Source organism: Atractosteus spatula, chromosome 19 (assembly GCF_055471065.1).
Source record: "Atractosteus spatula isolate fAtrSpa1 chromosome 19, fAtrSpa1.hap1, whole genome shotgun sequence".
Lineage (NCBI taxonomy): Eukaryota > Metazoa > Chordata > Actinopteri > Semionotiformes > Lepisosteidae > Atractosteus > Atractosteus spatula.
Genome location: NC_142724.1, coordinates 12,224,702 through 12,240,274, shown reverse-complemented (window position 1 = coordinate 12,240,274; position 15,573 = coordinate 12,224,702). Strand labels below are relative to the sequence as shown.

The 15,573-nt window shown below is 41.6% G+C and overlaps 1 protein-coding gene across 1 annotated transcript; it reads right to left on the bottom strand.

Annotated features, from left to right (window-relative positions):
• Positions 1 to 628: 628 nt before the first annotated feature.
• tcf15 (transcription factor 15) lies at positions 629 to 4,795 on the bottom strand. The gene is made up of 2 exons (XM_088937745.1): positions 4,028 to 4,795; positions 629 to 1,104 (listed from the first exon to the last, which is right to left on the bottom strand). Exons 1-2 carry the CDS (start codon positions 4,514 to 4,516, stop codon positions 1,039 to 1,041), a joined length of 555 nt encoding a protein of 184 aa, XP_088793871.1. The 5' UTR covers positions 4,517 to 4,795; the 3' UTR covers positions 629 to 1,038.
• Between the last annotated feature and the right edge of the window lie 10,778 nt (positions 4,796 to 15,573).

The window sequence follows — 15,573 nt, the reverse complement described above, 5'->3', positions numbered from 1 at the left end:
TACAAACCAATCCTTTTCATCTCCGCGGCAGCTGGTGTCAAAGCCCATTTCTATGGATTCCAGACTCCTCCCAAACTCCCCTAAGGTGAATCCCGAGTCTCTGTACATATGGTCACGTTAAATTGGCAATTAATTTGGCCATTTAACCCGACCACATTCCCAGCTGGATTCTCCTCCCATTAGGTCAGACCTCCCCTTGCTGAGCACACTCTTCCACATTTTCACAAGGCTGTGCCACTAGTGCTGAACATATAAAAACCCCAACCTCCGGATTAGGAGGTTTCAACAACTGCCTGAAAAAAAAACAAAATATAAACAGCTAAGACATCACCTGCACCTGACCGGGACTTATATTTGTATTTCCAACACGGGTTGAATACTTTTTCAGGATTCTATAACTTAGGGGTATGGGGGAAAACCACTCAGTTTTAAAAGCAGTACCAAGGCAGGTTCTCCTACTTCAGGAGTGTCCTTAAGTGGATGCCACGACCGACGACAAGCACATTACAGAGCTTTGTGGCCAACATCCTTTGCAACCGAAAGAACGTGTGCCTGGGCTGGCCCTTCAAGGATACACAAATCCAAAAAGTCTGAAGAAAACTGTGCAGAAGCAATCACCTGAAAACACTGCTTGAAAAAAATAAATTTTATTTCAAAGGCGAATACATACTTTGTCCCACACTAGTAAACATAAAAAACCCAACAAAATTCATAAAACTCTATTAAGAACCACGGATAAAAAAAGGTCATGCCATGCCATACTACTTTATGCTCAGCATTAAAGTGTGAACAGCAATCTGCCTTTAAACAGGTCACTGGAGCCTCTTGGATCCCTCAAGGCTGGTGCAGTTCTGGACATCCCCAACTTTTAAATAGGTCCATATTTTCTCTTCCCAGAATGATACACTTTTCCACAATGGCTCTTCCCCGAGCCTTCTGGTTTTCAGCATGTTATCCCGGGGTTGGCCCAGCTGGAGACTCCCTGAGTTGAGGACATTGACTTCGGTGTCCGCACGGTCTGCGGGTCTGCTGGCCCCTCTACCTCCGTCCCATCCGCAGCGAGCCGACACCCCTCATCTTCAGACAGTCCCTGCTGTCCTTCACCTGCAACGAGCCCGCGGTTCAGGTCAGAAAGCAGCCCGCCAGCAGGTCAGACAGCCAGGGCTTGAGGTGCCCTGGGAGAGTTAAAACTGATGAGGTACAGAAGGGCCTGATTGAGCGAGTGTTACTGTGGGCTGAAAGCATGAACCAGTGACAACAGGGATATTAATATAACCCTAATGCTCTTGAATTGCAAGAAGATAAGGTAAGATCACTCCATTGGCCATATACAATTTCTTGTTTTAGGAATTGGTCTTTTCACGCACCCCAACTTGCTCTCCATGAGACACACAGACAGGGAGAGAATATTGGGGTCAGAGCGCAGGACCAGCCATTTATACAGCACCCCTGGAGCAGTTGGGGTTAAGGGCCTTGCTCAGGGGCCCAAAGGAGTAGGATTTCTCAGCCGGCCGCAGCATACGAACCGGCAACCTTCCAGCCACAGGCGCTTAGCTACTGAGCCACCGCACCGCCCCCTTAACATTAAGCACTTTTTGAAGAACGTTTTAACATTTAGCATTTTTTGAAGAACAGTAACTAATGCTGCAAAACAAAAGAAAAGTGAAAGAAAAGCGATCTGCCGTGTAATATCGGGAAATTTGGACTGCGATTTCAGTTGATGTATTATTGCTAAACAGTTACAGTAGGTGGCCGTGGTGTTGTCATGGGAGGCTTTGTAATTTTGACAACCTGATCTATAACAATACTAGAGATAAAATATGAAGCAAACGACGTTTTCTTCGACTTCTAGGCTGCACAAGGTTTAAAGGCTAAGAGCAGATTTTACAAAGCCAGGAGCTGCAAACGTCCTCTGAACCCAGATTTCTTAATTTTAACATATTGCGAATTATTTAGGTTAAATGTGAGAAAGTTTGGATTTCGTATTTACCTTTCTTTTTTTTCTTTCTTTAGTTGTGAAACCCGTGTTACATTTTGTTTATTTGTATATAAACAAATACTATGAAAATATTTTAACACGGCCCCCTTAAAAACTGAGGTGATGCGACATTTTCGAGAACTTTATCCTGTCAATAAACATTATATAATAATATTTTCTTTGTAGCTCTCCGACTTGGACGTAAGGTCCTCAGGAAACTGGAATATGAAAATGTAAGGATGGAGAGAACACCCAGTTAGAGAAATAAGATATTATTTCGTCTAAGGAACAATTTTAGCGCAAGACCAAAAAGCGTTTTAACATGTAGCATTTTTTGAAGAACAGCAACTAATACTGCAAAACAAAATGTAATGTTTTAAAATGATTTCCAACAGAACGTCTTAATGCTGGTACTGTACGTCATTTAAAAGTTTACTGTCTGCTGTCATCTGAAAATACAAATTTAAATATTTTGATTTTGGAATTTTGGCATGATCATAAAAAATTTAGTTCTTTTAAATAGTTTGTTTAAATGTAGTTCTTTTTAAAAGTTTAAGACTCTAAAGGTCTGAAATATCCTAATTTTCTGACTTCTGGAATTTTATTTTTTTTTTAATTCTTTTGCGTCTGTAATTGTTAAAAACAAGCATGACGTATCAAAGATTATTGATTGATTTCAAGTCCAACTTTGAACATTAATCACTGGAGATACGTTTAAATTTAGGACAGTATTATTAAATTAGCCTGACGTTTTCCGCACCAAATTAAGCATTTAAACTGTGTGCATTGCGTTAACATTCCGTTCGAGAGACAAAGGTAATTATGAAACAATTCTTAGGCTTATTTCGTTTGGTGAAAGTGCTAAACCTAGGTCAGGATTTCAGCCCACAGGTAATTTTAACTGTAGCGTTTTATTCTCGAATCTCGAATGCGTTTTCTATTAGAATGATATCAAATGAAAACACTAAATTGTAGCATCTCCAAGCATTTCTGTCCCTTGCGCAGGATGTGTAGCCTAAGAGACTCCACTGGTATGTACTGTATTACATCGCGCAGATTTTGCAATCCTAAAGTTTAAGAACATTTAAGTTAACAGCTGCCTGTCAGTTCTTAGTTCTGAATATTGTATCCTCTCTCTTAGGGGGACAATATTACAATAGGCACTAAAAAACATATTGCTTTATCTATACAGTATTTGTATCTGTTTTGCTAAGTGTAGCCAATTCTTCCGTTTACACTAAGTGAACACTGTAAATGAAAAAGGTGACAAGGTTAGCTTCATTTCCTGTAGTAAAAGGTGGGGTACAGACTTCTGATAGAAGGAAATACTATGTAATAAATAACGCATATATTAATATTCATGCTGCATATCCAACATTGTACATCTGCAGAAAGGAATTTTTCCCTGTATTGGGTTCAGTCTTCGCTTATATTAAGAAGAGGAAAAAATACCATGAAGAAACGCGGTGCGATAATCAAAGTGGAGGGAAATAATCCGGTTAATGCCACGTTCGGATTTATTTCCAGTTCTGTGTTATTTTATCGTAAAACGTGCTAGTTTAGTATTGGATTAAAACAAGAATAGTAAATGCAAGAATATTAAGTAATGTATTATAGTAATGTTAATGTACTTTAAAGTTAGCAGGCGATACTGGATGCAGTAGTCCGTTTGAGAAGAAGTCATCTATATTTAAAAAATGCTATCCTCTGGGTAACATTTTTCCTTATGTTTATCTGTACGCGCTGACAGTGAATCAACTAATGACAAACAGACTTTTGTTATATTGCTTGGAAAGCTTCCAGGAATGATCAGCGAACGGTTCTTTCCCCCCACGGTAGGACTAAAATCTCAAAATCCCTTTGCCGGGATTATAAGAAACACCTGCAGTTCGTGCGGTTGAAGGCAATGTTAAGGATGGCGGTATGGGCATCGATGGCGTCAAATTGATCAGTCGGTACATGCTGCTGCGCTCACATTGACGTGAACGCGCAGGTGGGGCTCCACCGACTCACAGGGACACGCAAGGACACGCAGGGACCCACGCTTACCCCTTTTCTCTGGCTGCTGAGGCAGAAGGTGCAGATGGTCCTGGGCTGCTTCCCTTCTCCATCTCCCTGCGCGCCGTACACCGCGCTGAGACAGGGCTGGCTGTCCTCGCAGCCGTCTCCGAGCAAGAGCACGTTGGCCAGATGAGAGATGTAGCTCGAGGCCAGGCGCAGTGTCTCTATCTTTGACAGCTTTCTGTCCACCGGCTCGGTGGGAATAAGGGTCCGGAGCGCGGTGAAAGCCGTGTTGACGCTTTGGGTTCGGTCCCTCTCCCTGGCGTTGGCCGCATGTCGCTGCTTGACCACGACCACCCCGCCGACCCCGGCCTTTCGGGACATTCTCCGCCGCTTGTCGGCCCCGGCGCAGCAGCCGTAGCTCTGGTCGGAGCTGCCGTCGCTCTCGCTGCGGTTCTCCTCGTCCTCCGACATCATGCTGAGGTCGGGGTAGAGGAGATGAGTTGCCATAGGCCGCAGCATGGCGAATGCCATCATCGAGAGAGCTGCCGGGGTCTTCGCCAACGGACCAGAAGCTGTTTCCCCTTATGTCAGATTCTTCAGGAGGCGCGCACGAAAAGGCAGGAGAAAAAAAAAAACACAGGCTAACAAAACAATCCCCTCTTGAAAACGTCAGTGGAAATGTTTGATTGACACCTTTTTCTTTCCCCCTTTTTTAAACGAAAGATTATTTTTTTGTGTGTGAGAGACCAGCTCTACAGTTACGAGCCACCGCCGGTATATCCCCTGGTCGGTCCAGCGCTCTGCAGGCTCAGCGGTCGGCGAAGCGCCTCAGCGGACGTCTTATACCGCAAGGGGAGGGGTTGCAGCAGACATGCAAATCCAGTCGGACAGAGAAAATCTCCCATCCGAATTTCCAGCTATCAGACACTTACTCTGACTCAGGCTTTCATCTTGCACCAACTGTATCAAGAGCTCTTTAAACCCATTTTCCCGTTAAGGGTGTATTTATTGCACGAATATTAAAATGTCTGTTAATGCAACAGTCTCTTAATTTGGTTATTATTGTCATTCAGAGCTGTTTATCGATGGAAAAAAATAGGATAAGCGGTTTAGAGAGAAAGCCACTACAGCACTTGCTATTTTCCTTATCAGTAAACAGATTTAAAAACAAAAAGGTCGTATTGCACCCTTGTGAACTTCTTTCGTATTGTTTTGGGGGCGGGAATATTACATCGGTATTTGCAATTTTATATGGGATTAATAGCTGCCTTATTTCAGTCGTCAGGAAAAAGTTTACAGTATAATTAAAATCCGTTAGAAATCCAATAATATCAAAAGCCAATAATATCAAGTGCTTCAAACGGTCTTCACTGCACGGGTTTTAATATCAATTCACTTGCAAGAGGGAGAGTTACAATATACAGCAAATCCGTTCTCTGAGATTTGTTAGCGGAAAATTGATTCTTGAAATTTATATTATTGCTAATATTTTATTCTTAGTTAAAAAAAAATCCTGAAAGCTTGTTGTTTCTGTATTCATTTCAGTATGCATGAACTAAAGATCTGGTCTTGGTTCAGTGGTGAATTATTGTTGTGTTGCTTCCTATGCAGTCTTAATGAGAGGAATTTGAAATGTTTTACACATTTCAGTCTCGCAACCCAGGATAAGGCACTGTACAGGACTGGACCTTTCTTTGGGAACAACAGTATCTGCCGAGGGGAATAATAGTACAGTAGTTTAATTTCTGTTCAAATATCAATTCGATTTTTTGTGCACGCAATAAGCATTTTTAAATACTATTTATACAAACTCCACACTTTAAAATCTGGCTTTGGTAATACATTGAAAAAGCGGACCGATAGGAGAATGTTTTTTTTTTTAAAATGCTATCCTCTAATTTTTTAAACGATATTATATTTAATAGACAGGTATACAGTTACTGTATATTCGCCGTAAAATAGCAATATAACTCTATCTGTAATTAATACTTAAAGGAACGCAGAAAGTGTTGTATATTAGAATGCAATGGAACTGTTCGGTTGTGAAGTAATTTCACGTAGAAGAACACTTTGTGCCGGTATTATAAACATTTCATTTATGTCTCTGTATTTCTTTTTAATTCCGCACGAAATCTACGGTTTTGAAAGAATTTTTTTTTAGATAAATCGTGGTTTTGCTTTAGCCAATATTTTAATGATACAGGACAAACGTTACACATTTAACGTCTTTTAAAATATGGTAATTGTATTTAAAGTCAATCATTAGTATTAGAATAATAAGAAATGGTATTCTGTAAGATAATTCGGGTTTGTATGTATTGTTTTACTTTTGATGTGTAAAATAACAGTTATTGTGAGGGTTATACAAAAAGCAAATATACAGTATTAGTGGAGGGGAAACGAACGAAATGCACAGTATAACCATTATTTGCGTATTCAGACTAACTGCATTTACAGGGAAGAGGTTTGCTTTCTAACTTACCATTCCACAGGAAAAAAATAGTTTTTTTTCCTTTGCTCTCTTTTCGAAATGTATATCATGAAATATTTTGTTATTGGCTAATGAATAACAATTTAACTTCTATTGGCAAAACGGGGAAACCCAACAAATATTTCTAAGAAAATCTACTCTCAAGGTTAAAGTGATGTTTTTCGCCAGTAAAATCATGATGGATTAATTATATTTGGAACACAAGCATGCTGTATTTACATGTAAAACATGCCATTTTCCTTGAAATCCCTGCCACAATTTAACCTGCCAGTTTTATACCGCCTCCTAATCATCACTGCCACAAAGGGAGATAGAAGTATAAAGCTTGTAGTCGTTGGTACTGTACCTAGCGGGAGCTAGATTCTAAACAAACTGAAACCGTCGGGTTTTGTGCCAGAGAGCGAACACAATCCCAGTAGGTTAATTACATTTTATAATGTGCAGAAGCAAGCTGTGTTTTGTAATATAATGAAAAATTCCCAGTCACGAAAACTGAACCTAAATGACCTAGCAGGGGAGACGTCATTCATGGCTAATTACTCTCACAATAGACTGTGTTTTGTAGAACACATTGTTACCATTTTTTCCTTCCCTTATGTAGACCTACTCTGAATTAAAAAAAAAACATCCATAAAACTGTCCGTTGATTACCACAACCCTGCTGTTATGAGTAAACTCTATTTTTCTTCCAAAATAAACTTCACATTCATGCAGATATTTGCTTGAAACACAGTCTCTTAACAAAACTCTGCTACCAATTGCCCTTGACTGCTAGCCCAGACTAACCCAAGCCTTGCTCCTACAAAGGATAACTTTTAGTAATGTTGTCAAGAAAGCCAGGACATTGTGGCACTCCGGCACATCTGAAATACTGAAATCTTACTACAGTGTGCACACTGGAAAGCAAGCAGATCAGATGAATACAATATCACCTGGGTGAGATACCACAGCACGACTGGTGATAGAGACTGCATCGCCCTGAAGGCTGTGGGTGCAGTGTTGCAGTGCTGCAGTGTCACATTGTTGCAGTGTAGCAGTGTCACAGTGCCACAGAATAGCAGCGTAGCAGTGTCACAGTGCCACAGTGGTGCAGTGTAGCAGTGTCACAGTGCCACAGTGGTGCAGTGTAGCAGTGTCACAGTGCCACAGTGGTGCAGTGTAGCGGTGCCGCAGTGCCACAGTGCTGCAATGTAGCAGTGTAGCAGTGTCACAGTGCCACAGTGTAGCAGTGTAGCGGTGCCGCAGTGCAACAGTGGTGCAGTGTTGCGGTGTCGCAGTGCAACAGTGGTGCAGTGTAGCAGTGTACCGGTGTCGCAGTGCCAGAGTGCCACAGTGCCATAGTGCCGCAGTGTAGCAGTGTAGCAGTGCCACAGTGGTGCAGTGTAGCAGTGTAGCAGTGTAGCAGTGCCACAGTGGTGCAGTGTAGCAGTGTCGCTGTGTCACAGTGCCACAGTGCTGCAGTGTTGCAGTGTTGCAGTGCCACAGTGGTGCAGTGTAGCAGTGTAGCAGTGTCGCTGTGTCACAGTGCCACAGTGCTGCAGTGTCGCGGTGTCAAGTGCCACAGTGCTGCAGTGTAGTGTCTTAGGGGTGCAGTGTTGCAGATTGAGTGTGTGGATGTCACGCTGAGGGCTCTGGGACAGGTTTATGGTCTTATTGCCCCACCCCCACCCCGCCCCCCTACCGCTGAGGTTTGTTTTTCTTCAGTGGCACAAACTGAGCGCTTGGCAGAAGGCGACGTGCACGGCCAGCTGCAGGTGTGAAGTCTGTGTATTTCTCTAAGGACGGGATAGTAGTAGAGAGCAGAGGAGTTTAGTGCCAGATGTACAGTACATGTACTTTGTCATTCTTAATCGCACTGATCTCTGAGGACAAACACAGTACAACAGACAACACCACACACTGTAGACAGTACATTACAAACATAATAAATAATAACAACAGGACCAATAAAGGACATACATACAGTATGTAGTAGTGAGAAAAAAATATGGTAGACCATGCAAAAAGTAAGCATAGTGCAGATGTGTACTGAGCCTGAGGCATTGCAGTTAGCTGTTAACGATGCACATTGCAGTGGGATAGACGCTGTTCTTGAGTCTAGCGGTCTGTACAGCTTTGCCAGAGCGCGGGTGGGGGGGGGGGCAGTTTGTGGCCAGGATGGTTGGGATCCAGAATGATGGATGAGGCTTCATTGCGACAGCGGATGGTGTGAATCTCACCAACTGATGGTAGAGTCATTGTTTCTTAGGAACCATGTTTCGATGGTAATGATGATGGAGTCATTGTTTCTTAGATCCCTAAGCATTCCGCAGATTAGGAGCAAGACAGCAGTAGGCACTGTCACCAAAGGATCTGCTTTTTTAGAGTGGAAGTATAAAACAAGGCAGAACCTAGCAATTGAAACCCAAAATAAGGATCTAAATGACACCACAATTATAATCACTCGTGTTCTCCTGACACAGGATCTGGTAGTTAACCAATGCTACCAATTCCAAATTATTTTAATCTACTTCCAGCAGCTAATGCTGTATTTTTATTTTTCATTTTTTATGCTACCATGACTCTAAAATGTTTCTCATTATTTTTAAATACATAAACTATTATTTTTAATTGCACTGCATGATGCCTTTGAGATTTTTAGTGTAAACAATGGGATACACTATTTTTTATTTATACAAAGAGTACATTTTAAATTCTTGGCTGTGTGAAATACCAGGACATTGTGGCCAGTGCACATGTGCTTCTTTTAAAAACAAAGCTAAGTACTTAGTATCTTAAAACATATATGCTTTAATTGCAGCATTTTGGGGCGTTTGGTGTAATAAATCTTAAGCAAATGCAATTAAAATAGAAGCACATGATTTAGTTCTGGGACATTAATTTACAGTTTGGCAGTTTCATTAGGATTTTTAAAGATAATAGATTAGTAGTTTAAACTAGAACTAAATCTCAAATTATAATGAAAAGCATTTAGACAACTAAATTAGTCATACTCCAATGTAGACCACAAAAACTAATGATGTTCCTCCTCTAAGTATCAAAAGGTAACGAGATTACACCACATTTCTGCTGTGTTTTCAGTAATGATTGAATCTCTGTTATGACAAACACAGGATGATTAAGACTGAGCGTAATGGCAAAGGAATGTTTGTATTTTGATCAAACCCTTTCCCCTTTCAGAGTATCTGATATGTCCTCTGACCTCTCTCAGTTTGTGTTGGCAACAGCGCATCTTGCTGTCAAGAGTTTCGCCTGTCAATTTTCGCAGTACACACATGACGCTCTCTGATCATTGCTGATTACCGCTGGTTCAGTTGGAAAGAGCAAAACTGGAGTCTTCGCCAATGAAGCTCAGCTTTATCGTGACCCTCTGGGAGGTCAAACTCCTGTTTCCAGCTCTATTCTCTGCGTGCATTGTTATCATCAAAGTTCATGGGCCAGCTGTCAGCAGTGGCTTGTCAGACAGGGTCATTGCTGTAGGTGCCCTGGAGATCTGTCAAGATCTCTTTCAGATCTGAAATTTCAGACACCTTTGACACTGTAATCTATCCACAACGGGAACAGTTTACAAGATACAGGTCAAATATCTAACTCAAGGTAACCCCACAGAAAAACTATAAAAAAATAGTGTGAAATGTAAAAAAGGAAGATGTTTTTTTTCCAATATAGTTTAAGGACGCAGAAAGTATTTTTGACTGAATATAAATCATCAGGTGCTCCCTGCCCTTGGATTATTAACAGCTGTTTTGTGTTCCAAGAACAATAAAACGACAAAGATTATTACAATAATTCTTCTGTCCTGTCTTCCATGTTTTTGAAATTAACATCACAATGAAAGACATACACGAATGTGCTTGTTACAGGAAATAAAATTGCTGGGCTATAGGAAATAAAATAGCTACAAAAATTAATATGGACTTCCTCCAGATTCTGTAAGATTGTTACAATAGACCCCAGAACATAAAAACCTTCCTCTTAAATGTGAAACATATTAATCAAAATTCCATTCAAACAGTTGGCTTCCTAGGGAAAGGTTGAAAAGTAGAGCATTACAGTTATTCTTTGGTTTTCTACAAACTGAGCCTTGCCTTTCAATGAACAACTTTCACTGAAACTGATCTATTTTTCCAACAGCAGATCGAAGTGTCTGGACCTCATTTGCTAAGTGGGCTGTGGCCGTTACAGTATTTTGCCATTGCACCTGATACCATGTGAATTCAATTCATAGCCCAGGTCAGCTTGTGCTGAAGGTATTACAATTGATTTGCTGTCCTACTGCAGTAGCCACTATACTGGAGTAAAGATCTTGAAAAGACATGATGTTATTATTGTAGGTTTCTTGTCCCCCACTGGTTTGTACATCTGTCAAAGTTACACAAAATGGTAAGATGACAGGTCATGCATTTCCTGCCTTCCCAATACAGGGCATGTTACAGTTTTAGTGCTGTAATTCAGCCCTTTGTAGGCAGTAGCACAGCTCTAATGATCCCCAAAGAGTACAAAGCAGGGAAAGTGGTCAGCTCGTCTTACTCAGTGATTTAAGACAAACCAAGTCCAGCTCTAGCTGAAGTGGAAACTTTAGGTCAGGTGACTCCCATCTGTTCCACCTGTATACACAGGGACCCCCCCTAGATAGCGCTCCCCCTCATCCATCACTCTGCAGCGACACTGGATGCCCAAGTGGCCAGGGCCTCACGCCGACAGAGGCCAGCTCTCTCCCTGCCACATCCATACGGACGACCTTAGCGCTGACAGGCTTAATCCCTTCTGCTCAGCTAAGGAAAGCACCTTCTTATTTTGGTGGCAGCTAGCGACAGAGTGAAATGTCAGGGAACACCAATCTCTGTGAAGTTCCCACTTTAGAGAGGCAGTCCTGACACAATACTAAACACAAAACAGAGCAAGCAGAAATATAATGCAGGATGCCCATGCAACAATTGTTAATAGCCGGATGAGGAAGGCATGGTGAGAAAACTGAATGATTTTGCAAATGCATGAAAAACACTTGTTTGAAAATGCAATAGAGACAGAGCACAGACATTAAAATGACACTTTTAGGAATGAGGAATGGGTTTTCACTACTGCTTCCCCACTGTTGCTTGAGAGGACTTCTAACATGCTATGAGTAGACATGGATCTTTCCAGGGCATAAAAGGAAAAATATTTAGTATAGACAGCTGTGCTACAGGCATTACATTGACATAAATTTCAGCAGACCTAAGTGCAAAACCATTGGCTGGTTGTCTCTGTATTGCCCTTGGCTCAAAAGCAACCAGCAACAAACTTAACCTCCAGGGAAAACCAAGTCATAAACCTGTGGCACTCTAATCCACCATCTTATAAAAATACGATCAGTTTATGTCTCCAGCAAGCACTTACTACACATGGCAATTTTGCATTCCTGTGAAGACAGTCACGGTACATATTTGTACTTCTGTGCATGGGAACCATTAATAAAGGCTGCAAAGACACTTCATAAACTAATGAAAAACAATGAAACAGCAAGAATGAATTTTATGCACACTGGAGCTATCATCATGAGGAAAATTCCACCTTTTTAATAACACACAGTTAATCACAAGTGGAAGTAGCCAAGCAGGGTCACAGTACTCTTTTACAACTGTTAACTTATTCTGCCTTATAAAGATAAGCCCTATTCTAAAACTCTCAAGAGATTATTTCCATATTTCTGCAGTGCCAGCTAAAGTGAACTTTCCTTAAATCACTTTCAATAGGGAGGCAGCAGCTCTCTGCACGTTAAAACTGAACTCTTTCTACATCAAACAAAAGTCACATTTCCCCCCCCCCCCATTTCATAAAAGTAGTAAAATCTAGGCCAGTAAAAAAAAAAAAGCAAACCTCTTGATTTTACAAATGGGCTCCCCTGGAGTTCTATGTCTGAAGTGAGTTTAAAAGCACTCTGGGGCCCTGGGAGATCCCACCCATCATTAAAAACCTGTAAAAAGCTGGGCTGTAAAATGCTGCCTTCAACGTGCTAGAAATTTAGTCCAGGAGAGCAACCAGCTTTTTACACAGCTCTGTGCCTGCGTTTGTTCCTAACCTCGTGCAAGTGCACGACTAATGGTGGCAGGCATCACATCATGGCCTCAACACCTTGCTCACGGTCCATCATTTCCTGTGGGTTGACTTTTCCTTCTCATTCCTTGGCACGACTGTCACAAACCAGAGAACGAACGAATCACACAGAATGAACTGGATAGGTTCGGCTTTCCCGGAGAATGGTGACAAAAGCTCGCTGGGTTGCCAGAAGCTCGTTGATCAGAGTATGCTGATCGGCAGTTTCTCAGGGGTCCATCTCTGGGCCCAATCGAGAAACAAAACGAAAGCAACACAGGCAAAAAAAAAAAAAAGGCCTGGAAAAAATGTCCTTGTCAAAAAGATCAAAGCACTAGTCAGTGAAAAGAGCTCACTAGCTGTCTTCCTGGGAAGCAGTGAAGTAGGAAAAGCCCCAGGAAGGGTTAACTAATGTAAAATATAAAATGCCACATTAAAAGCGGAAAAAATGGTCCCCCTTAGTTTTTAATATAGAGGTCAAAAAATATAGATGGCAGAAGGCAGCTGGGATCTTCATTACAGCTGTCTCCGCTACCAGCTCATAGTCCTCATCACTGATGTGTAAACAGAGTTACTCATTCCTGATGGTCACATACTCCTACAGGATGAGACAATTCTATTCGAGTTGGATCTGATTAATCAGGAAAGGACGGGAACTGGTCCAGACATAGGAATACAAACAGGGGGAGAAGTAAGAGGACATCACCTGGCCGTTCTTGCTAGGTTGATGACTAGTGGCTAACCGGCCCCCAGAATCTTACCCAGCCATTTCTTAAAGAAACCCACTGTCGTGCTCCACAGCCTGGCTGGACAGCTCCATCAAGACCTCAAATGGCATAAACATGGACATAGAAATATTACATTGAAAATTTGCTTCTGAGAAATGGCTCATGAAAGCTCACCTGATAAATCTCTGTGGTCAATAATGGACATTTATCATGTATATTTTACACTAATTGACTTTGTTTACCCTAAGGTTGTACCATGTTCTTTTGTAGTACCAAATAAAACCTTGGTTTACCACGATGAAAGAAGAAGAAGAAGCACTGATCTTAATGAGACTGCCCTCTAACTATATACCTTGGTATTATCAGCCCGTTGTGATGAACCACAGTCACAGCAGAGAAAAATAATAGGAAAGCATTAAGGAAAGAAAAACAGCAGAAAAATTCTAATTGTTGCAGTAGCTTAATACAAAAGAACAAAGTTACAGTTCAATTTCATCTAAGGTGTTGTGACATTAAAGAACACAAAATTCATTGTAGGACTTTCTGAAGTACGAAGACTTTAGGTCTCAGAAACAAATGCTGGCTTGAGCATTGCCCCCTCTGGTGAAAACTGAAAAACCTTAGCTACTCATCAGAAGAGGGAACTGGGAACAGGTCATTCACAAAAAATGAAAAAACCACAAGCATGCGGTCATTGAAACATACAGTACCGCTTCAGTAAATACAAGAATATTTTTCCTCTCATTACTCCACCTGTGACCAAAACTCCACATGCCTGTGAGCAATTGTGGTAAGTGGCTCCTACAAGAGTTAACCCTCTGGAATGCTGTGATGGGACTGTGTTTCTTTGGGGAGGAGGTAAAGTGAAGTAAGTGCTGAGCTCTCAGGGTGAGGGGCTCCTTGCATTAGTCACACATGAGTTACCGATGACTACTGCTTGAATCAGGAGGGCTACAGACCCTGGCAGGTTACATTTCAGAAGACGAAATGGGAGTACATTCTGATTTACTGAGCACATTTCAAATCTTCTATAACCTGACACACACACTTGGGAAACAGAAGACAGAGCCAACTGAACACTTCGTGTAAAAAAAACAACAGATACTTGATAGAAAATAAAATCTACAATGCGGCAATCAAAAAACCCACTGCAAGACATGTCACACGTCTTCTATTTAGCTGTGGCGTTGTAACTTACCGCATTTTTATTTTATAAAGACCGAGTCCAAACCTCACCGCGGCATCACTGTTTTCCTCATCTGACACCTTTCATCCTGATTCCCTATAAAATTGCCTATAAAAGGCAATTGAGCACATCTAGAAAAGCACAATCACCACGACTAAAAGATCAAAGCCAGAAGAATCAAAGGTTGATGACTGCTTCTGAAGTTTTGTCCTTATATCTATATATTTACTTTAACCACTGAAGCCAAAGTGTCCATTTTGGAAATGAACCTTTTTCCCCAAGGGTGGCTACTCCATCTTGTTTTAAAACCCTCAACTGCCGTTTGAAAACCTGTTAAAAACTGTACTGTAACCTGGAGCTCAGCAATTTCAATTGTTCGCCAATCAGGCTAAAGCAGATCTTCTTTTCTTTCATGGTCTGCACGGTGGCACTGTGGTTAGCAGGACTGCCTTGCAGTGCTGGGGCCCTGGGTTCGACTACAGACCTGTGCAAGTCTGCGCCTGTCAGTGCCCTGCAGTGGACTGGCATCCCATTCAGTCACAGTCACAGTCAGACAGTGCAGTGTCTTACAACATCTGGATCATACGGCTCAACCTGAACTGTATGTGAGCAGTTTCTGTATCCTTAACAATCTAAGGTTCTGCTTATCTGGCCTTTCCCCTTCTTTTTCCTTGTAGCTTCCTGATCCAGGGATCTCAACTGCCCTTTTCTTGAAGGATTGCAAGGAATTGGCTTTAACAGACGGACCGGGCAATAGACAACTGTAATTGCAAGACATCAGAATACATGAGTCAGATACCTCCTCTTTGACAGAGTGGCAAGGAAAAACCACTTTGAGGCATACAAACAAAATGTGCAGGGTTTGACACCACAAGGCAGAAAGCCAAATTCAGGAATCTGTTTCCTGCCGTTTGCCATTAAAACAAAGATTAGGAAAAACTGCTCTTAAAAAGCACATAGCAGAAATGAAAAACCCACACATTGTGCTCATGGTCTCGTAGGTACTGTACAACTCCCCCCACCCCCCCCTCCCACCGATGTTAAGCACTCACAAAGCACTGCGTAGTCTTTCAGAGAAAAAAAAACATTTTGAAATATTCTATTGCCCAAG

Coding starts and splice junctions, on each gene's coding strand:
- tcf15 (XM_088937745.1), bottom strand. CDS start 4,516: ATGATGGCATTCGCCATGCTGCGGCCTATGGCAACTCATCTCCTCTAC. Junction 1,105..4,027: donor TCAGCAGCCAGAGAAAAGGG/GTAAGCGTGGGT, acceptor GGCTCGTTGCAG/GTGAAGGACAGCAGGGACTG.